The sequence below is a fragment of the Myodes glareolus genome, chromosome X, assembly GCF_982192425.1.
Source record: "Myodes glareolus chromosome X, mMyoGla1.1, whole genome shotgun sequence".
NCBI lineage: Eukaryota > Metazoa > Chordata > Mammalia > Rodentia > Cricetidae > Myodes > Myodes glareolus.
Genome location: NC_142053.1, coordinates 98,084,062 through 98,108,335, shown reverse-complemented (window position 1 = coordinate 98,108,335; position 24,274 = coordinate 98,084,062). Strand labels below are relative to the sequence as shown.

Sequence of the window (24,274 nt, the reverse complement as noted above, 5' to 3'; positions counted from 1 at the left end):
TTTCATTAAGGAAGATCCTTTCTTTCTTTCTACAGTACAGTGGAGCATTGTATAAGGATGTTTGGGCTAGTCACTGACAGTGATCCCATAATGCGATGCAGCCTAGAAATATAGTAGGCTTCTTAATTTGTGTAGCGATATTCGGTGATGTTCACTCAATGATGAAATCACCTGCTGATGTTTTTTTTTTTTCTCCTCCAAAACTTTCCCCTGACGTTAAGCAGGACGTGGCTGTATGTTAAATCAAAAGAGGCTGCAGTAGAGACGTGTGCAATCATGAGTTCCATCCTTAGCAAAGTAAAATCTGTAAGTGAGGAAGAGGAATGTTAGCCCAGGATATTTTAGCGAAACTGGCCCATAGGATGGGAGCACAGAGTTTTCTTTATGGGAGTGAAAAATAGTGGAACTTATCTCTTGCCTCTGCCATCAGCTCTTCATGATTCTAGGGAAACTTGACACAAAATTCTTTCCCCTTTTAAGAGAGACAGTATGTTGATGCATATGTATTAACCACTATTTTGTAATATTTAATTTGAACTTACTTCCTGTAACTAGGAAATGTGTTATTGATTTATCTTTGTCTTTCTTATATTATTGGAAAAGCTGGTTACTGAAAGAAATTGCTTATTGTGTATTTCATTTGAAGTTATATTTACAGTTGCAGTGCCTCTTCCCCTTAGGTGTGTGAGAGAGGCACTTAATTATCATTGATTCTTTGTCTCAAAGGACTGACACTTCTGAGCATAGCTTTGGTGTACCAGGTGGTTAAAAAAATACCAGTGTTGCATTTTCAATTTGGCTAATAAATTGGCTTTAGAGAAAAGCGCCTTTTCATGACACTCGGGAATAAAGCTAGTGATTTGCTGATGGAAATCCACTCTCGTTAATTTTTTCCTTTGGCATACAATTAAATACTACCCCAGACCAAGGGAATCTCCCCTAGCCTTAAATTTTTTTTAAAAGTGTCGAAAAAAAAGTACATTGTAAAATGCAATTTGAAGGTGAAAGGAGAAATAAATTAGCCTTAGGCTTGAAATATAAATAGATCATGCAGTTTGCCTATAGAAAATTTTCGTGAAATTGGTTATTTTATTCACCTGGTATTAAGGCAACAAAGAGAGCTGAGGTATCTCTTTTAAGCGGAAAATGCTTTCTCATTATAAATGCATAGCCAGAAACTGAGTTTACACTCCCCTAACCATATAGAGTCATCTATTTGATCTCTAATAAGAGAAAGGACCATCAGTGAGTGTCTCTTTCAAAATCTCTAGGGCAACACTTTTTTTTTCCTACTTAGAAATGACTATTGACTCAGAAGCCTGATCCCTTCAACTCTCAGATAGTTGCTGCTATTCCAAAGAAGGGAATTGTGTATGTTTGTATGTTCATCCGATGCCAGTGAGATCGGAAAACAACTTCAGATTGTGAATACTGATAAAACCGGATCAAATTCAAAGTAGAGTGATGCAAACAGAATATCTTTGAAACAGGGTGGAAATTGGATTTGGCGTTTACTAAAGGATAGGCAACAATTCAACCAGTATCTGCAAAGGAAAAGCAATGAATCGAAGTTTTATATTTTGGGTCATTTGTGTTTATGTGTGTTTTCGTAGTGGATCTCTTGAGCCTGTCAGCTGCATGTGATGCCTTGGACCAGCACAACCTCAAGCAAAATGACCAGCCCATGGATATCCTGCAGATCATTAACTGTTTGACTACTATTTATGACCGTCTGGAGCAAGAGCACAACAACCTGGTCAACGTCCCTCTCTGTGTGGATATGTGTCTCAACTGGCTTCTCAATGTTTATGATACGTATGTATGGCAAGAGCGGACCTAGCCTTACACAGGGACGACAGTATTGTTATTATAGTAGTGCCTCAGATATGGATGTCTTCTCCCAGGGATAAATCATTTCTGCCTATGACTTGAAACATTTGGTATGGTAGCAGGAAGAGCTGGATGCCGTCTTTAAGCCCAGAGGCAGAGGCAGGCAGCTCTTTGTAAGTTTGAGGCCAGCCTGGTCTACACAGTGTGAGTTTCAGGACAGCCAGGACTACATAGTGAGACTCTCTGCGAGGAAAACCAAAAGAGTTGGAATGCAGACTGCTCTCAGATTGGAATCTAACCATAAGCTGAGATAAGCCATCTTTTCAGTAGAGCGAGCTATTGGGTAGCTATGGTTCCTTCCTTTTCTCACCTGTGTTTTGGAGTTCTTCCATCCGTTTTGGAGTGTGTGGTCTCATTGTCAGGGATGACTGTGCTCCTGGAGATGCTGGCACACCTGTCGTCAGATCAGAATTGCTGTAGCACATATGTCAAACAGTTATGGGGGTGCTACATGGATGAGTCCCCCAAAGTGGAATTAAGCTCAAGAACAGCAAACTTAACTCCTTAAACCAAGCAAGATTGTCATTGTTGTTTTGTGTTTTCATAACAGTTTGCAGAACTGCTCTCTGGCACTTCTATTCATCAACCTCTGTTAGGTAGAGAGCAGTCATTTGGATTGCACACAGGACATAGCTCCAGTTCTCATTTCTGTCTGCAGCCTAATGAACACAATTGAGCATTGGCCTTGATTTTTCACTGAATTCCTCTTAGGCCCCAGAATTGTTGCATGCCTCATTTCACATATCAACAAGTACATACTCCCATTTGGAAATCTGGGAAAGATTTCTTAAAGGCATTGTATATCAAACTGCCTTCTCCCTCTGTTCTATGCTTCTATCATCTCCTTTTAATATGCAAACATACTGTTATCTTTGCCATTTTGTACCGTATTCACTTTTTAATTTTCAGGACCATCTGACTATTAAATGCATATACTTATCTACTTTGTTTTTGGACATATCAGATTTTAATTGTGGATTACATGTACATTTGTTTTGATCACAGTTTATTTTCAGGTATTACTTCATATTTTTGACATCATTTTCTTTGTAGATGAGATGTGAATGGATTCTGAGTATAGAATTTCATTCAACCTACCTGAAAATGATTTGAAGATGATTTTAAGTGCCCAAAGACTTAAACTGATGCATAAAGTTTACCTGTCAAGCTTTGATTTGCTTTTTTCTAATAGGAAAACGGATAATTTTTTTGCAGTGACAGGAATTTCATTAAAGCATTTGAGTATTTTTCTTTAAATGAGAGATCTGATAAGTTGTACTAATTGAAAATTGAGCATATTGACCAATAAATATACCAAAATCTGAGATATAATTACTTTCCAAAATCAAACAAAAAGCCAAATAGCTGTTCAAAATATTTGCTACAAAATGGAAATCTGTTTGTTCATTCTATTTTTTTTCTCTTTTATCCCATGGTTAAACTTTTGTGTTAATACATTTTTGTGTAGAATGCTTTATTTCGCTTCCTAATGTACCAAGCATAGCCATATCAGAAAGTTCATTTGGGAGTAGTTTACTTGCTAAGTTTGCCTTATAGGGCGTGCATTGGAATGCTTTCTGATAGTGTATGTCATGATTTCATTGGCTATAAATATTCATGTTTTATATTTTGTGTTGTGTGACCTGAAGTGATGACTCATCTTCTTAGTAAGCAGTGGCTTGATGAAATTCCGGGCCTGCTGAGCAGGGAAGAGTTAGTTGCTAGAAATTGTTTTTGGCTTTAACAACTAACATCGACAGTTTGCACTAGTAACCAGAACTGCCAAGTGCACAGTGATAATTCTTCCCTCTTACTCAACCCAGGTGGCTCTTTGTAGGGGAGTGGAAGGGAATTCTATCCTGATTTTATGTAGAGCTGTTTTGACAGTTCAAGTAAGGGCTTTTAAGAGTTGAGAGTTGGGTAGATACTCATTAATTTGGTTCATAGAACTTTCCCATTGCCTTCTAGGTCACGAGACAAATAGATAATGAACTCAGACAAGTTTGTAACAACATTAATCAGACACTGGCCTATAGAGCTTCTGTATCCAAGGCCGTTTTGCCCCTTAACTAGGAACTTCTACAGTATATTGGAGCGCCAGTAACTGTTTTGTTTTCTGGTTTGATTCCTCATAATAGGGGACGAACAGGGAGGATCCGTGTCCTGTCTTTTAAAACTGGCATCATTTCTCTGTGTAAAGCACACCTGGAAGACAAGTACAGATGTAAGTCTTACATATGAACTCTGTGTTTTCTGCATTGATGTTGCCTAATTACTCTCATTCTAGATGGAAAATGATGTACCATTTTTATTTCAGGGCAGGTTTGTCATTTCAGATGTAGAACTGCTTTTAAAGGGTCATAAAATTTGGGTTGTGTGCTTCCCTGTCAGACATTACATTGAAGGTATTTAGATAGAGGATTAGCTTTGCCGGCCCAAGTATTATTTTATGTTACATTGTCTGTGTCTTAGTACAACACATGTTCCAAGGGGATAAAGTCTGATTTCCTAAGCCCTTTGTGTAAGTCAGGAAACGAAATGTGAAGGTTTAATCCCTGCTTCCCACTTAAATAATTCTATCTGGCATTTGTGTTCAAAACACATTGTATATTTTATAATCATCTTACTGCAAGTTGTATTGTTACATCCAAGTGTGACGTGACTAACGTTTTACTGTCTGAGGGATGGCTAGCCTGCTATTTCTTAGCAGGTAAGTAGCACCCTCTAGAATTTTCTTTTGATTGGCTAATAGAATCTTTTTACTTAAAAGCTGTAAATCCAAATAAAAGGCAAATGTTAAAGGACTCATAGTTTTGCTGCCCAAATCACCATCCATTCTCACTCTAAAGGACTGTGTATGTTTGCCCCTCAAAAGCCTTTTCAGGAAGAATTGAATGAATCTAGCCTGTCCTGGCTTTCACCTAAGAACTAGTCATACATAGATGAAGCAGTATGCTGGCTATAAAGATGGGCAGGAGACAAAAGACATGGCATTTCTCCAAAGCCATTCTGGGTTGTAGTTCTCATTTTTGTAGAGTAAATCATACTATATACAAACCACTGTAGCACTCACTTTTACATAGTTTCCATAGGAATTTTCCTTTCCTATGAACTAAACAACACAAAATAAAACAACCCCCAACCAAACCTGAATAATGATTTTTTTTTACCCTTTAACGTTATTTTGGGTTAAACAATATTTCTGAGTGCTTTTATCTTTTGTATATTACTTACTATAAGTTAGGTTTATTTCCTTTTAAAAAGATATGGGAGTGGTTTCTCCCTAACTTCTTGTTGTCACTCAATGTTTGTAAGTTTAAGGTCATCCTTGCCTACCTACTTAAACCCTTTCTTCCCCAAAACAAATACAGAAATAGTAAGACAGACATAAGAAATCAACAATAACTTAGGAGGTAGAGTCAGGAGAATAAGAAATTCAAGGTTATCTTCAACTAGATAGCAAGTTTAAGGTCAGCCTATATTACATTAGAGCACACACACACACACACACACACACACACACACACACACACAAAATAAATAAAATAAAGATAAAAACCAAAATAGTGACTCTATGGGAATATTGGCTATACGTGAGATTAAGTACTTGCATTTAATTGGCCATTGGGTTCTGCTTATGTCCACTTGTTCCACTGTTTTGATTTTCATGGTTCTTATCTTCTCTTTTATAGACCTTTTCAAACAAGTGGCAAGTTCAACTGGCTTTTGCGACCAGCGTAGGCTGGGTCTTCTTCTGCATGATTCTATTCAAATCCCAAGACAGCTGGGTGAAGTTGCCTCCTTTGGGGGCAGTAACATAGAGCCAAGCGTCAGGAGCTGCTTCCAATTTGTAAGTTACTCATCTTTTTCTCTTTTTACCTGTGTGTGTGTGAGACTGAGCAAGTGCTCTACCACCAATCCATTCCTTGTGCCACACATGCACACATGTGTATACACACACACACACACACACACACACACACACACACACAGTCTCAGCCCTCCTTACAGTCCTATAGTAATATCTAAGGTTTACACTCTTCGAGTGTCTACTGCATGCTCAGCACACTACCTTTCTGGCCCATCCTGCCTTTTACTGCCCCCTCTGTCCTTCCTCTTCTGTCCTCCTTCTCAGTGCCTGAGTACTCTGCTATGGCGTACATACGGGTAGGCTGTTTCTATTTTTGGTAAATAAAGTAGGGAGTACTGCCAGGTAGTGTTATAATGAATGTCTTCATGTGTTTAGTCCTGTTCTTTTAAAAGTCTCTCTCTCTCTGTGCCTCTCTCCCTTGTTCCCCCACTCTGTGTGTATGTGTGTGTGTGTGTGTGTGTGTGTGTGTGTGTGCACATGCCTGTGTGTGTGCACACATGTGTGTGTATGTATGTGTTCACGGTGTGAATGTGGGCATGTGCGCACAGAGGACAACCTTGAGCATCAATCCTAACCTTCCATCTTGTTTCAGAAAAGGTCTCTTGTTTTTTGCTACTCTCTGTGCCTGGCTAGCTGGCCCCCAAACTTTCAGAGACTCTTCTGTCTCTCTCTGCCTTTCCTTTTGTTGGAGGAGCAGTGAGACTGCAGATAAATCCTCTGGTGCCTCACCTTCCATAGGCTCTAGAGTTCTGAGCTCAGTCGAGTCTTCATGCTTCCCAGCCTCCACGGTCCATTTTCTTTTCTTTGAAACGGATTCCTTTGAATCAGTTGATCAGATTCAAGAATAGAAATATTTTTTGTGCCTTTTGACTCATATTAACAGATGGCTTTTCTTCAACAACTCTTTCTAGTTGTAATGCCACCAGAATTAGTGGAATAAGATATTTGCAGGACCACTTTATTCACTGTGTTCTTATGTAGTTTTAAATGCTACAAGCTGTTTTTCTTATGTGAGGTTTCTCAGTCATTCTAATCTCATTCACAATGGCTAAGATTTATAAAATTGAAGCCTTTTCCCATAAACTGGAGAAAATTCTAGGCAGCTTTCTAGGAAGAATGCTGTCACTCTTTTGTTGGTAAAGCAGTTTGAATATTTAAGACTTAATTGGCAATATGATTGAATGTGCACAGAATAAACCCACTTACTATAGAGTGAGATATATTGTTTGAATTATTTTACCAAAATGGTGGCAGGTTGGTTGTAAAATAGTTATAGGACATAATTGTAGCTTTTCATCATTCCAAAGCATGACAATACTATCATTATGAAACCTTTGAACATGTTGCAGTAATAATATCTATTCTAGGATATCAATGTTAATAACTTTCATATAATGAATTTTAGCAACAACACAATATAGATTTTTAAATTCACTTATGCAACAACATGCAGTAGTATAAATTTCCCACTAATCTTTGTCTTTCTTCTAGTAAAATTCCACTTACTTTTTACTTTTTGAGTTTGAGTTGTGAAGTGCATGCACACATGTTCACATATGTAGTTGGAGGCTGCTTGTTTGTTCCCAGCTGCTCAGCCCCAAAATAACCACGCAGAAACTGTAATAATTAAATCACTGCTTAGCCCATTAACTCTAGCGTATTACTGGCTACCTCTTACATATTAATTTAACCCATTTCTATTCATCTGTGTTTGTCACGTGGCTGTCCCTTACTGACAAGGTCCCAGTGGTGATGGCTACATGCCGTCTCTTGACTCTGCCTTCTTTCTTCCAGCATTCAGTTTAGTTTTTCCCACCTACCTCTGTTCTGCCCTGCTATAGGTTCAAGCCAGCTTTCTTTATTCATTAATGGTAATCTCAGCATACAGAGAGGAATCCCACATCATACATATGTGTACCTATATATTGCATCTTAGGTTAAAAGATCAGATTATAGAGGCCTTGACAGCTGTCTCTATTGTATGATGACCCCTGTTGTGGAGAGCTATGCTCAGAGCTTCCCGTCACCTCTCTGTACTGACACACTGGGCAGCTATTACCCCTCTTACTGTAACTTCTCTACTTGAATTTGGCTGTCAGGATAGAGGCTGTTGAACTAAATCTCCACTTTCCCTGGCAAGGAGGCCAGTCTGTCCCACCTCTTCTTTTGCTAATTGTCCCTTCTCCAGAACTCTATCTCTCTTGCTTCCTTGCCATCTCTGTAAAAGCAACCCTCTTCTCAGCATCAGCATTTGAACTCAGTCCATCTTGCATATTGATGGAATGCCTCTGTGCTAGCCAGCAAGCTCCTAGAAACCTCTTTTGTTAGATGAGGAAGAAATTGACCAAGAGATTCCCAGTGATAACAAGAGACTTTTTATTTGCTCCTTGCTTTTTTCTCTGAATTTCCTTCTTTGAGCATTTATAATTTTGAAAGCAAGCAAGCAAGGAAGGCTGGCAGAGGGAAGGAAGGAAAAAAAGGAAAAGAAGGAAAAAAGGAAGGAAAGAAGGAATGAAGGAAGCAAGCCAATGACTAAAGTGCTTCCTTTGATTCCTTTCCATGGCAATCCTTACCTTGTTTCGCAGCCCGCTCATTACTTGGGCACATCATTGCATGTTTATCCTAGGAAGCCTAAGGACCACACTACAGTGCCTGCCTTTGATCTGAATGTCCTTTTACATACTTTAAATATTACCACATGACAACCATCATTAGAGGTCTCCAGTGGATTTCCATTTTCTGCTAGAAAGATTTCAGCTTCTTTATTTTAGCCCTCAGGTGTTTCCTAATGTAGTTCCATAACCATTGCTTTGAAACATTGCTTTTGCTACCTTTTGAACAGCCATAACTCATTGTTTGTATTTAGCATGATTATAAGCAACGACATTACTATTGTTACTTACAAAATTTTGTGCTTATTCAAATGAATTTGCTCATTGAAGTCTCGCAGTCCTTTGGGGAGAGTACAGTAGGCAGGCTTTGGAGGTTTTTGGTTTTATGTTTGAACAACTTTTCTGGGCCTTTAACCTCTGTCAGCTGGTAGAATGGTTGGATTCTCGTCTATACCTCCCACCTCTTTCCCCAATATGTTCTTTCAGACACTTTTTTCCAGCCTACTCTCAAGGGCAAACAGAAAAATATTTCATCGCATTTGTCCTGGGTTCTGGATAAAATAAAAGGTGTTACATAGGAAAAAGAGACAGATAAGAAGAGTTGGGGAGGGTTAGGTCAAGTATTGATGAACTCGTTGTTTATAGTAGAATCGACCCCGATGTGGCTTATCCTATTCAGATATGGAAAGCCTCTTAACTTGTAATCATTTCGCATTGGATTGAATGGCCACATTGTGAATGTTGACTTCAGAATCCGTGTCCTGGCCCTGGATTGCTTTTCTTCAACCAGGTGCTGTGGTGGTCACCTTGCCTGTCATTGTGCAATAGCCATGAAAATACAGTGTTTGCCGTAGGGAAAGATAGCAGCAGTGAAAATGCCCTCTGCCCTTGGAAGTGTTAAGACCTTGGGAACCGGCTCGACTTGCTCCTTCAGCAGGCCTGTGCGCACAGGGTGCTCTTTCTGCTAGCATGAGGAGCCAGTGACGTGCCTGCCTCTCTTTTCTGCACTTTGGATGTTGACTTTAAACAGTAGTTCTTCTGTTTCCTCTGTTTCTTGTTACCACATAGAAAGCTTGTTTCTCCTGTGCAGACACAGTTAGAAACTTCTGGCCCATGGTCCCCTTGTGGCAGGAAGAGAGGTAAATTTTCATGGGCCCTGTGCTCTGGATGATCTTCTGAAGGTTTCTTCAGTTTTATATGTCCCCACTATAAGCTTACAAAGATGGACGGAAAGTCACCCCTCAGATCTATGTTTTAAAAAAAAGCTGTCAATTTAAAACTAAGTGTAAGGCACACCTATAATGCCATTATGCAGGTGACTGAAACAGAAGGTTCACTATAAATTTGAGGCTAACCCAGGCTATATAATGAGTTAGAGACCATCCTGGGGTATGTAGCAAGACCGTCTCAAAAAAAAAATTAAATTAAAGGAGTCTTGGAGGATAGTTCCGTTGATAAAGTATTTACTTTGCAAGCATGGAGATCCGTGTTTGGATCCCTTGCATGCGTATAAAAATCCAGGTGTGGCAGCATGTGCCAGTAATCCTGGTGCCAAGGGGACAGAGAAAGGCAGCTCTCTTGATCTTGCCGGCCAGATGGCTTCGCTGAATTGGCGAGCTGCAGATTCAGTGAGAGGCCCAATCTCAAAAGATAAGGTGGAGGGCCGGTGAGGAAAAAGCCTGGCACAAAAGCCTGGCAGCTTGTGTTGAAAGCTGGGAATGCAACGCACATGGAGGTAGAAGGAGGGAATTGATTCCACAAAGTTGTCTTCTGACTTCCACATGCTTGCCATGATGCTTGTTACTGCCCCAACCCCCCCCCCAAAAAAAAAACACACACGAAAATTTGTAAAAAATAAAACCATGATTGTAGACATTGAAACAGCTTATTCAAGATGTTTATGGCGTCTTCAGTAACACTAAGTCAAGATATCAGCACACTACTGCTACCGTATTCACCGGGAAGTTGACTCATTTTGATAGTGATGAGAAAGTGTCAAAACTTGACTGTTTTGTGATACAGTGTGAACTAATGTTGATCACGGTGTTCCTCTTTCATATTCCCTAGACAATAGGCCATTGAAATAGAAAGTGGATCTTTCAGGCTATAATAAAGTCTTATCTTATAGTGGCAACGAGTCCCAGTCTGCCTGAAAGAACCTCTGGGTTATCCCCGTCTTTCCTTTCTCAGAAGAAGGAATGATGTTCAGTCCCTCCCTTAACACATGCACCTTCATTATAAATCCTCAAATTTGGGGACTGGATACATGACTCAATGGATAAGAATGCATACTGCTCTTGCAGAGAACCTGGGTGTGGTTCCCAGCATCTGCGCTAGACAGCCCATGACTGCCTGCATCTCAAGCTCCCGGAGATACAGCACTCTTCTCTGGGCTCCCCTGGTATCTGCACTCACATGCGCATCCCCACAGGCAGTCACCTACATATAGCTGGGTTTTGTAATACCATAATTTCATTTGTTGGTGGCCTGTCTGTTTTGGGTTTTTTTTGAGTGTTTAAAAAGATTCTGTTTATTTATTACATATACAGTGTTCTGTCTGCATGTATGCCTGCATGCCAGAAGACTTTGTCTGTTTTTAAATAAAACCAAATATTGCTTTTAGGCCCCCAAACTCTTCAGTGACATCAGAAAAGAATCATGTATCAGCAAATGGCATTTGGCATTACACTGAGAAGTACTTCCTTCCTCCACTATGATGGGCTTTGTAGTATTTTCTTCTGTAAACACTTTAATGACTTTATTATTTAGATAGACTTGTGTACACCAACTTTATATTCAATATGCTTCAACTACAAGTGCTAGAGTGTCGAAATCTGTTTACTCTACATCTGCTTTCTGCCTCCTGCTGTATTCATACATTCAAGAAGAATGAATTGCTGTTCCATTTATATTCTGAATTTTTATATTCTTATGACAAAATGAAAATCATCTTTGTGTAGTTACTATAATATAGGACAAATTGAAAGAAGAGAATGAATTACAGCCTCAACTGTTAAAACTAAGTATGTGTGTGTATCTCATACGTTAAAAGTCTTGCAAAGATCTTTGGGATTGTGAGTGTCAAGGTGATTAAGTATGTAAACAATGAAGTTTGAGATGGGAAATCTGCTGTGGGCCAGATTTGTACAGACACATTTCTTACCCTCTCTGCCTCTGACATCTTGGCGGGCTTGTGGGAATTAAATGAGTCAGCAGGGTTAAATTATTTAGTTGTGGTGGGCACCTACTGTGCTGAACATTAGCTATAACAGCTTTGAGTGTCTTGTGACATGGGACTATCATGTCAGGATTAGCAGTTCACCATACCTATATCTAAGCATCTCTGGACTCAATTTGAAGCTAAGATTGCTTTTGTGCAGATGTACAAAAGGCATGCTAGGAGACTTTCCCCTGATTAGATATCAGTTCCCAAGGCAATTGATCACATTTTATATTTTCATTCCTTCGACCACATCAAACAGTCCTAGTTTTCTGAAGCTTCCTTTGGGTTCTACAGACATTCTTCTTCCACCGCCTTTGTGGGACTGAGGGCCACGTACTCATATTCATTGAGGTAGCCTACCTATTGTGGAGGGCACATTTCATCACAACTTAGCATCTCCACCTCAGTTTTTCTAAGAATGAGAAGGAGGAAAGGAAGGTACAGGAATTGGGTTTTTCGCTTACTTTCTTCTTTTGCTTGGTACTCGTGGCTTCACCCAAGGCCTCATGGATGAAAACCAATGCCCATTTCTTGCTTTAAATATGCTTTTATTGCATGAATATTCTGGATTGTTTTTGTCAGTTCACAGTTTGTGCTAATTTGTGCTAATAAACGTGTCCCCCACAATGATGAAAACTAAAAAATAAATAACTTTAAAATTTGCCACGCTCCTTTTCCCCAATATTAACCACTGAATTTTTTTAACAGAAAGTTCTTTTTTAAGATTATTTAAGAGGAAAAGAGTATAGCCTTACTCCTGAAAGATTTTTATATATTTATCCAATGTCTTCAGCCTATCTTAACTTATTTATCAGACAGCCACACTTCTTATTTCACTTACATTTGGATTTATTTTTTCAAAAAATATTTCAACCAGATGGGGGTGGCATGGCTCTTAAATCCCAGCACTCGGGGGGCAGAGGCAGGTGAATCTCTGAGTTTAAGGCCACTCTGGTCTAAAAGAACAAGTTTCAGGACAGGCACTAAAGCTACACAGAGAAATCCTGTCTCGAAAAAACAAAAACCGAAGAAAAAAACAAAATAACCCACAAGATTTCACTACATAGCTCTGGGTGGCCTGGGAATACTTTTGAAAATTTAAAAACATTTACTTATTTGTGTGTCTGTATGTTTGTGTGAATATAGTGTGTGTGTGTGTGTGTGTGTGTAGTATGTGCATGCATGCACATACACATGTGTGTCCACACGCTAGCTCATGTATGTGCTGGTTCTCTCCTTCCATCATGTCCTTTGTGAGGATGAAACTCAGGTGCTCAGGATGCCTTACATTACAGCAAGTGCCCTTACCTGCTGAGCCACTGAGGCGCCATCTTGATAATATTTTATGATAATATTTAAAAGCATTTCTGGGCTGGGAGAATGATTTGGTGGCTAAAAATGCTTGCTGTACAAGCATTGAGGCCTAAGTTTGCATGTCAAGCAGCCATGTGAAAGGAGCGCATGGCTACATGTGTCTATAGCTGAGGGTTCATTTAGGTTTGAGGATTGCTAGGGTTTTCTACCCAGCTAGAAGTTGAGCTTCAAGTTCATTGAGCCAAAGGGTTAGCAAAAAATACTCTGTCTCAAAAACTGATAGAGCCTGAAGTCTTCCTCTGGCAAAGCCTTCCTCATGCAAAGCCCTTGGACACACATGCGTACATGTCACACACACACACACACACACACACACACACAAACAGATTTTTATCTTACCTTTCTTTCAGGGCTACATTTTATTTGGCATAGTAACATTTACTACTTGACGTTCAATTCCGAGTTTAGACAAATGCATGAAGTCGTGTCGCCCCCATGACAGTCAAGACACTGAACAATTTTAAAATTCCTTCTGCTTTATTGCCACCATGTTCCTTTCCAATCTATGGGAACTGTGTCTCTGCATTTAATTTCTCTAATTTTGCTTTTTACTCAACTGACCTTTAAATAAGCAGAGGAGGCAGCAGTGGAAGAGTTAACTTTCTAAGTTGCATGATTGAATAAATTATCCTGCTCTATACTTCATGAAGTATGTTCCCTAGCATCATGGGTAGATGCGCACTTCTCCACATATGTAAAGGTTTCTCTTAAGTAGAAGCACTCTATCATAAATTCCAAACACTGAGTATATGAAAGGATTTGCATAGACTTCAAATTGTTCTCTAAGGCCAGGGTGTTAATTGGTTTATTAGTCAGGTGGAGTGGAGAGCTGGAGGTCAGGGGAGGTATCCTTGAACATGGAACTGAAGAGTGGGTAATCACCACGTGTTATTGTTTGGGCTGATTTTTATCTTTAATGGGTGACGCAGAGTCCTGATTAATATTTAGAGCCGTGACTGCTGGCCTCCAGCCTGCTCATTATCTTCACAACTTTAAATAAAAGGCTTCATTTTCACCCAAGACAGCAGTTATGGGAAGGCTTTTCCTTCTTGTTTCAACGCAAGTCTTGACCTTTCCATCTCCGCATCAAACAAGATACAAATTCTGTGGGAGAACTCATTTTCATGACCAGAAATTCACGCTTAGAATCCCAGAAGACCACATCTAGACAGTGCATAAGAGAGTGTTCTAGGGACCATGATGAGAGACGAGAAAGTTTTGTGTGAGGTTCCTGAGGTCTTGAGATTTTCCTATTTTATGTCATTTATGTTAAGACCATTTGAGCTTCCTCCTTATGCGTGTTAAAGATTCTTTCTCCCGGGGCTGGAGAGATGGCTCAGTGGTTAAGAGCATTTCCTGCTCTTCCAAAGGTCCTGAGTTCAATTCCCAGCAACCACATGGTGGCTCACAACCATCTGTAATGAGGTCTGGTGCCCTCTTCTGGCCTTCAGGCATACACGCAGAAAGAATATTGTATACATAATAAATAAAATAAATAAATAATTAAAAAAAGATTCTTTCTCCCATCCTCCTACCTTGCCCTTCTTCATGAAGGAATGACTTGAGGGAATTGATGGTTCTCAGCCATTATTTTATTTTAGAAATATCTCAGTCACCAAGTCAGTAGTGGAATAATGAACAACCATTTATCATATGCAGCCGTATAATCACTAGTTATTTGTTATATACATATTTACTGCTCTTAGAGTCCTCTGTGTGCTGTACGTAAGTATGCATGTGCATAAACACGCTTATCAAGTACCATTAAAAAGAAAAGAGGCATCATAACACAAACCTCATTATTGGACTATGCGTATGTTTTCCATAATTCACATTCCCTTCAAGTCAAGGAAAGAAGAACGCATGAGTCTAGCACTTAGAAATTTCATATTTTTCCATATTTATCACTGGATACTAAGTAGTAGTACTTACTGTCATGCAGACAATTTAAATCAGTTTAGTAATCCATCCATCAAAATCCACATTGAAAATTTCTTTTTGTTCTGGAGTGTTCCTTATATCTACCTGTTTATTTTCAAGATCCATTCAAGACTTTTGCCTTATATTTGCTGTATATGGGATTTATTAGAGAGGTTTACAGGCTGTGGTCAGTCTAGTCCGACAATGGCTGTCAAGGAAAGGTGGAGAATCCAGTTGTTCATTCCATGAGGCCGGATGTAGGTTTTCATGCTTATAAAACCTCAGCACCAGGATAGATGAACTTACCAGCTAATGTGAGGGCAGGCAGACAAAAGACAAACGCTTCCTTCTTCCATGTCCTTTTATGTGGACCACCACCAAAAGGTGTGGCCCAGATTTGGGGTGGATCTTCTGACCTCACATCTTAACCGAGCCAATTAAGGAAATCCTCCTCAGGTGTGCTCAGCTGCTTGGGTTTTTGTCAGCTCCAGCTATGGTCAAGTTGATAGCCCAGGTTAGCCATCACGGTCCCTCAGCTTTTTATTGTATGTGTTTTTTTTCATAAGATTGGCAGTTTTGAATTGATATGGACCAGTTTTTTTTTTTAAAGAAAATTTTACTTATTTTATTTGTGTGAGCATTTTGCATGCTTATATGTTTGTGAACACATGTATGCAGTACCCATGGAGGCCAGAAGAAGGGGTCATATTCTCCAGAACTGGTGTTGTAGATGATTGTGAGCCACCTTGTGGGTACTGGGAACCAAACTTAGATCCCCGGAAGAGCAACCAGTGCTCTTAGCTGCTGAACTACCTCTCCAGCTCCCAGACCAGCTCGCTTACAAATAGTTGTGTTCCAGATTTCTCTTCTTCATCATGTTTCGACTTTAAGGTTTTCTGTTTTGTTTTTCTTTTTATCTGAAGATTGTAGAGATGGTGCTGCTGTGTTCTTTCCCACATCAGGAGCAATGAATTTTAACTCTGTTCTTATGAGTAAACCTTATCATATTGGTATTGGCATGTATTTTTATTGTCAAAGTACCCCCTTTCACTTTGTTATTCGAGAGCAATTTTTTGATATTTTGAGACTTTGTGGCTATCCTTAACACCCTTGATGTTCCTTATGTAATTCAGTTATTCTATTAGTGCTGGCATAATATGATTTTCTAATTCTAACGTTCTTTGTGAGTGTACTGCTTGGTTTTCTTACATAAAGAAGAGATTCCATCTCTCCACTCCCATATTTCCTTAGGCATTAACATAAGTGTACAAATGGTGCTTCTCATATCTGAACTACTTTTGGATATTATTTTTTGCTATAGCATTATGTAAAATGGCAATGCAACAATCAATTCTTTCTCCATGTGGGGATATAAATATTTCCATGTTAACAGACTCTTTTCTAGAAAGAATAAGTTGGTAAAGACCAACCACGTAACTGAAATTGTGTGTTAATGAGGACTAAAAAGGTCACGGGTATTTCTGCTCCACCCTCTCCACCACCCATTTTCTGCTTCAGTGTATATGTTGAGTCCATACCTATGAGTCTGTGCAGCTCATATATGCCATGGCATCTAATGGTGTGAGGAGCATGTATTGATAAAGCCAGAAATGAGTAAGAAAGAGATCAGAAAATATGTAGCTATGTATTCATCATAGTGTTTGGGGGAACTCACTTGCATGCCAAATTATTATCAATATGCCTTTCAATAGATGAGCCGATGATTCAATATCTAATTAAAGGACTTCTGCATCTCCTTTAAAACGGCTTTCAGAGCTATCACAGCCTAGGACTTTCAAATTGAGGAATCAAAGGATTCTAAAGAATTTTGGAAATCAGTCTTCACGCTCCCATAGAGCATTACTTTCGCCCTCCCTTTAGTACCACTTTAAGCATCCACTTAGTATTAAAAATAATAGAAAATCTTGAGCTATTTCTTTAGCCTCTTTGGGCCTTTTCTTATCTGTCACATAAAGTTAAAACAGATTATCTTAAGGGTACTTGTCCCCACGTTTGTTTGATTCTATGCTGTTACAAAGGCAGAAAGAAAACTAGATTACTGTCCTGATTTCAAAGCTTGACCATTATCAGCAAATTCTTACCTGATCTTCCAGGTAATAACTCTTGTAAGGAAGTTATGGGCACATAGACTATGGCCTTGTACATGAAAACAGCCTGTTCCCTGAACAGAAGTAGCACACACTAAGAGGAAAACATGGGAAAACATTGTGTAGGAGGTGAAATAGATGATCCCTTGGGTCCCTACACTAGTAATTTTCTCAGCAACTCAAAGGCAAAACCCAAGTATCTGTGTCTAAGGAGGATGAAACTGTCATTTTCTTCGTGTTTTATTTGCCGCGTGCAGGTTTTGTGTAGTTTTATAGGGGTGTTCTTTATCACTCATTCAATATTTCCTAACAGTTGGGATAGTTTGGAAGGAGAGTCATTTATATTCTTTCCAAATGTGCTTGTTCTGCCTTTTATGTTCAGTGCTGGTGTCGACTTCTCTCTTATGTAGAATATTCCACTGGATGCCCTTGGTAGATTTAGAGGTTGCTCAGAGAACAGTCATGAACTGCTTGTCCTATCCTGTCTGACCCTGACTTAGCCAGTCTGTAGTTTGAAATTCTTGTCTATAGACTGTTCAGTTATATTTCATAAAATCCGGACCACAAAAGTTTAGTTGTTGGCTGTTCATGTTGCTGCCTGTTCGCAGTGGCAGAGATATTGAAATGATTATCGGGATTTATGAATAGAACATCTTCCTAGTGAAAATAGCAAATAGAATAGTCAGGAAGAACAGACTTTAAAAAATACATAGTTGGTCTACAGTGTTTTCTCTAAATGTATCCTTTCCTCTTAATAAGAATTCTATCCACATATATGCATTCAGTATGTGTATGTTTAGTTCTTGTCATTCTTCTGACCTCTGTTCATGTATGCACACAACTGTATCAGCCCATCCATCTTATCTGACCTTGGATATTTATTTGCCATGACTAAATTAATTTCTGCTGCTTTTCCTACCCCAAATATAGAGTTCCTGTTTGAGAAACAACTTGCTGTCAAGTCAGGGGCTACAGTTTTAGCAGGCATCCTTGCAAGCTCGTGTTCTGAAGCGTTTTACTTGTCAGTCTTTTTTATTCTCTCTCTACACAGTATGTGAGCGAATACAGCATTTCTCTTGCAGGCAGGAGCTGAACAGACCCATCCCAGGTCCCTAATTTCGGTCTTACAGGAGATAGTTGCCTTCCAGCTAGCTCCCCTGTAGGGCTCCCAGGGAAGTTTGCTGTTCTCTTATTACTGATGAACCATATTGGCTTCTTAGTTCTGACAAGTGAATCATGGCTATCAACCTTGGTGCCTATGATGCTTAAGGCCATAATTATTATAATTCTTTGTGTAGGAGGCTGGCTTGTGTATCATGGGATGTTTTAGGATCCTGGTTTCTGTCTACTGGATGCTGGTAGAGTCTCTTCCCACTCTCATGGAGTAACCAAAACAATCTGCCTTACTCACCTGGGAAGAGTTGTCTAAAACTCCCCGTTTGAATTTTATATCTTCTTAATGTTTTAAGTTAAGTCAATCTAAAGAAATCTACAAAATCTACAGATAGCCTTTGGTGTGAGTTACTATCACAGATAGTCTGGCAGAGAGACATTTGGTTGTTTGGTGTTTTAAGTATCGGTTTCATGTAACCCAGACTGGCTCACTCTATAGCCAAAGATGACCTTGAACTGCGAACTGTGGGTTCTCTTGCCTCCACCTCTCAAAGGCTGGGACTAAGGTTTGTGCCCAGCTGACATTTATGCTAACCTATTTAAAAGGAAATTTTGGGCAGTTTGAGAATGGACATATTTTGTTCTCTCCTGCATAGATTACCTTTGTAGTGTAAGTATTTTGTGCTTTGGGTTAAAGAGACCATTTTTTTTCTGTTGTTGGTTTCATTCTAAATTCATTCTACTCTTACAAGTCTTCCATTTTAAAATGTGACCACATTGAAAATTAATTCTTACCAGCAATTAAATCTACAAATTTTTAGAGAAGGCTCTGAAGCAAATGTCCTGCCTTTGAATAACTGTCAATTTAGGAAAAAGAAGCTAATGGATGGATATTCAAGTCTTGATTCCCATTTGCTAGCCTTGTTACTGCGAGAGGAACTAGATACAAACTCATATAGACTGTGTCCTCTATATGGATTGTTTAGATTTGTTAAGTTTTGTCATGGTTTCCATAAGCCTCAGAGTAGATATGCTAGTTGTCTTCCCTTACAAATAAGATTTATATATATATATATATATATATGTGTGTGTGTGTGTGTGTGTGTGTGTGTGTGTGTGTTGTAGCTTGCTGAGAAATCTCCCCATTGCATTTGTTCTTTAACTGTAAAATGATGCTGTTATCCCAAGAGAAAAGCGAGTAGTCAGTGGGATCTGCTGGCAACCAGTCTGTCCTTTGATAATTCAGCAAGTCATCACCTCCAAACTTGCCATTTAATATTCTTACATCTCTTATATTGGTAGTTCAACACTTTGGTTAGAAACTCTAGATATCAGGATTTTTTTTCCTAATTGCCTTTTCATTTACTTGTATAAAAAGTGACATTTGCATAAAGTCACCCTCCAATATGCTGTGACAAAATAACAGGAAAGACAACCAATCATTTCTCCTAGCTTTCATGCTTAAAATCTATTCTTTTCCTTTTCCTTTTCTTTCTTTCTTTCTTTCTTTCTTTCTTTCTTTCTTTCTTTCTTTCTTTCTTTCTTTCTTTCATTTGAAGATTATATGGGGTCTCACGTATTCTAGGTTGGCCTCCTGAAACTCAGCATGTAGCTAAGAATGACCTTGCCTTCTGATCGCTCATCCTTCCTCCACCTCCTGAATGCAGATGTGTACCACTGCACATAATTTTATATGATGCTTCGGACAGAACCAAGGCTTTCTGCACACTACATAAGCCCTTTACCAACCAAGCTGTATTCTCAAATTCCGCCATTCTGCCCTGGACAGTTCTGATAGATGAGGACAAAGAGATAAGGAAAATCAAGATACTTCCAAACCCTGCTTATCACAGTGGAAGGAACCAGGGCACCTTTTTTATGCATATGCAATGGATGAGGGAAAATGGGGTATTGCCAAAAACAAAAGTAAAAACAAAATAACACCATCCATCAAAGAAAACCCAGGGCGTAGATTGCCTTTCACATAGTTTACTCAAAAGCAGCATTTAAGGTTGAATCTAAAGTCATCCTTGATATGGACAAAACAGAATGCCTGGAGTTTTATGTACATAGGGAATCCATAAGAGCCTTCATGTCTTTTTATTTAGAATGCCTCATCAATTTAGTACCCAGCCATGCATCTCTGTCTCTCTCTCTGTCTCTGTCTCTCTGTCTCTGTCTCTCTGTCTCTGTCTCTGTCTCTCTCTCTCTCTCTCTCTCTCTCTCTGTGTGTGTGTGTGTGTGTGTGTGTGTGTGTGTGTGTGTGTATTTCCTTAGAATGATCAAGATGCAATTTCAGTTTGGATTTAACTCCAGTTCTCTTAGATCTTTATAGAAGCTTGCCTGATTTTTAATTCCTTCTTCTTTGTTGCTAGACAAAAGCAGAGAAAATATACCATGGGGATACAGAGTAGTTTTGTTATAAAAATGAAAGATGGAAACAGAATAAGACTGTGAACCCCCATATCTTATCTTCAGTGCTGTCAGTTGGCACTGGCGAGCAGTTCTAAAAGAGGCAAAATGATGGCTCTTGTATCTTAAGAGCTGGGAAGAAAGTTGAAATTTCCAACCTTTAAGCACCACAGAATCTCTAGTATTCTGAAAGCGCACAGTCTACTGCTTCCCTTGGTAATTCACACTAATGCTTTAACAACTTTCAGCACCAGGAAATTCTTCCGTGTGAGTTACAGCCTAAATTCTTCATGCTGCTTAAGCCTGTTTCTTCTTGTTCTTTCCCCAGTGGAGGCATACAACAGCTGGTCACAAGCCCCTATGCAAGAGCCATTCACATAATTGAAAACTGTTATTACATCGCCTTTCAGCCACTCTTTCTTGCTTGTTCTTTCCCTTTCTCCCTGTGTTTTCATGGCTAAATAATCCCATTTCCCTTAAGTAGTTCTTTGGTCTTTCAAACCCCAAAATTATTGTTGTACCTTTATGTCAAGTCTCCTCTAAGTTCTGGGTTAGTGGTAGCCCCTAGAATTAGACACTGTTTTGTTTTCTAATTTAATATTTTTATTAATTCATTGAGAGTTTCACACAATGTATTTTGATCATATTTACCCTTTCCCCTACTTCCTAGATCCATCTGTCATCTCTCTACCAGCTCCCAACTTACTGTGCCTTTTTTTTTTGTAGCTTTAGCTGACTTTGAACTAATTGTGTAGAACAGATTGCCCTCTGCCTCCCAGTTTTTGGAATCAAAGGCGTGTATAGCCACATCCAGTCTCTTAAAGAAAAATAACCTGCCAGGTTCATTTTGTGTTGTCCTTGAATGTGGGGCCATCCACTGGATCATGGTTCACCTATAAGAAGTCAAACCCTTAAAGAAAACGGAGTGGCCAGCAACTGGCTTTTTTAGTGGAAAATATTTTTTTTTCACGAAATATATTCTGATCATAGTTCCCTTCCTTCATCTTTTCCTGATCCTCCCAACCCGCCAAACTCCACCATCTATCTCTCTTCAGAAAACAAACAGGCAATTAGAAAAACAATAATATAAAACAAAGAGAAGCACATACACACATAGACTGAGGAAAAAAAAAACAATAAAGACACAGAATCAGAAACCATTATTATACAAGCAAAAGAGCAGTAAGATAAAGAATGCCCAAACAAAGCATTATGAGACAAAAATATGCAAAAATACTATTACCTTGTTTCATATTGTCCATTGCTGGACATGGGGCCTACCCTTAAGCACGGTTTGTGTACCCAGCGAGACTTCATTGGAGAAAACTGATTTTTCCTTTGCATGCAGTTGACAATTGAAGATACATTTGGTTAGAGGTGGGGGCTTGTGTCCACTTACACTCTCTGAGCTGGGACCCCATCTGGCTTAGATGTTTGCAGGCCCCGTGCATGATGCCCCAGTCTCTGTGAGTTCATGTGTGCCAGTTGTGTTGTGGTTACAAGACCCTGTTTCTTTGGTGTCTTCTATCTCTATTGACTCTTACAGTATGCCCACTTTCTCTCTAAAGTTACCTGAGCCCTGAGGGGAGAAATTTGATGGAGATATCTTATTTTGTCCTAAGGTCTCTCACTCTGAGTATATCCTCCAATTGTGGGTATCTATTTGTTCTTATCTGCCGCAGGATGGAGCTTCTCTGATAATGGCTGAACAAGATCTATGGGTACAGCAGGATGCCATTAAGGGTCATTTTATTGCTATATCCCTTTAGTAAAACAGTAGTGTTTGGTTTTCCCATAGGTACATGGCCCTTCTAGTCTCAGGTTCTTGGTCACTCAGGAAGTTTTAGGCATGGGCTTCACTTCATTGCCTGGGCCTTAAATTCAACCAGATAGTGCCTCATTAATCCCACAGGCTTTGTGCCACAATTCCACTCACACCTCCGAGCTGCAGGTTGTCCTTGTCAATCTAAGGGTGTGGGGGGGGGGTGTTGCCCTCTCCTCTGATAGTGTGCAGAGTACCTTCCAATACTGCAAACATTAGTCAGTAGGCTTAAAGTCTCTAGTAGACACTAGCTTGATTTTTGTGGTGGTGTTGTCTTCAGTAATCGGACCTTACCCTAACAGTTTGTGAAGGGTAACCAATAGTCTTGGCAACAACCCGAGTTGTTTAGGGGTATCCATGGTACCCATTTGACCAGCAGTTCTGTTAGATGTCACCCATCCCTGGAACTGGGTGTTTCACTTGATGGTAAAAGATGTTGAGTTTGGGACTTTACCCTCTCCATTATTTGCAGACTCCGTTTAGAATCCGTTCATATATGTACATATTTTAGGAAGCTTCTACAGTAGTAGGTTTCAATATGGCTACTCAAATAGCCCTTAGTGTTAGTTGCTCCTCTCCATATCCCCCCTTCTTCTCTCTTTCTTCTCACTGCCTGTTTAATCATCCCACTCCAGTCTTACCCCAGGTTTCTGTAACTATCTATTCTATTTTCCTTTCTTTGTAAGATCCTCCCATCTTCCCTACTCCCTTACTCTGTACCAAACCTCTACAGTTATATAGCTTATAACATACCTATTGCAGTCCTAAAAGCTAACATCTATACATAAGAAATTATATTCAGTACTTCTCTTTGTGGGTGTGTGTTATCTCACTCTAGACGATTATTTTAGCCTCATCTATTTACCTGTGAATTTCATAATTTTGTTTTTTAATAGCTGAGTAATATCTCATTGTGTTAATGTTCCAGTTACATTATCCATTTATCTGCTTATGGACATCTAGACTGATTCCCTTTTTTGACTTTTATGAGTCCAGCGACAAGGACATAGATGAGCAAGTAACTCTCCGGCAGGATGTAAAGTCTTTTGAGGATATGCCCAAGAGTTGCATCTTGAAATAGCTCTATTCTCGGTTTTCTGAGGGTCCACCCTACTGACTTTCATAGTAGAAGTCAGCAACTTTCAATAGCTCATTGGTTGGTTAGGGATAGGGACTAGAAGCCCCTTCCCTTCTGTTGACACTGTTTTTCCATGAAGGGATTGAACTATGTGAGGGTAATGAGATCCTTTCTTCTCACGGGACCTTCAATACCATTAGTCTATGTTTCCTACTATTAATTACACATTATAGGCATGGAGTTTCCTCCTTTTATGCATTTATTTCTGTTTTCTCCCTTTTGTGTGTGTGCGATGCATTCATACATGTGTGAGCAGGTACATGTACTCCTTTCCATGCTCAGACCACAAGAGGACATGGGATATCCTGTTTCATCACTTTCTGCCATGTCCCCCTGAACCAGGGTCTCTCACTTAACCTGGAGATAAGTTGATGACCCTCCAGCCACAGTAATTTTACTGTCTTCACTTCCTTATAGCACCAGAGTTTCAGGCCCATGTGGCCGGGAATTTGAACTCTAGGTTTCATGCATATACAGCAAGGTCTCCCATCCAGTGAATCATATCCCCAGCCCCTCCCTTTTTGTAGGCCTAGGGACGGAACTCAGGGCTTCATATATGTTAAGCATGTGCCTTACTACTGAGCCCTTGGCCCCTCCTGTATGTCTTTATGGCTATTCATGTGGCTGACTCATACTCAGATTGTTTTTCTTGTTCTTTTTTGGGAATGAAGGGATATTTTACATTATAATTTGTACTTTGTATTAAGGATGAATTCTTACCCTGTGGCATGTCTCTTAATGCATCATTAGTCTATCCTTTAAAAAAAGTCAGATTAAATATATACATGCAG

General features: G+C 39.4%; 1 protein-coding gene across 10 annotated transcripts in view; it reads left to right on the top strand.

Annotated features, from left to right (window-relative positions):
• Dmd (dystrophin) overlaps nucleotides 1-24,274 on the top strand; it is a 2,257,783-nt gene that overhangs the window by 2,163,090 nt on the left and 70,419 nt on the right. For all 10 annotated transcript variants that reach the window (XM_085684598.2, XM_085684595.2, XM_087902601.1 and 7 more), the window contains 3 exons: nucleotides 1,614-1,815; nucleotides 4,029-4,114; nucleotides 5,583-5,740. In XM_085684598.2, the coding sequence (XP_085540724.2) occupies nucleotides 1,614-1,815; nucleotides 4,029-4,114; nucleotides 5,583-5,740 (446 nt within the window). The remainder of the gene's footprint in view (nucleotides 1-1,613; nucleotides 1,816-4,028; nucleotides 4,115-5,582; nucleotides 5,741-24,274) is intronic.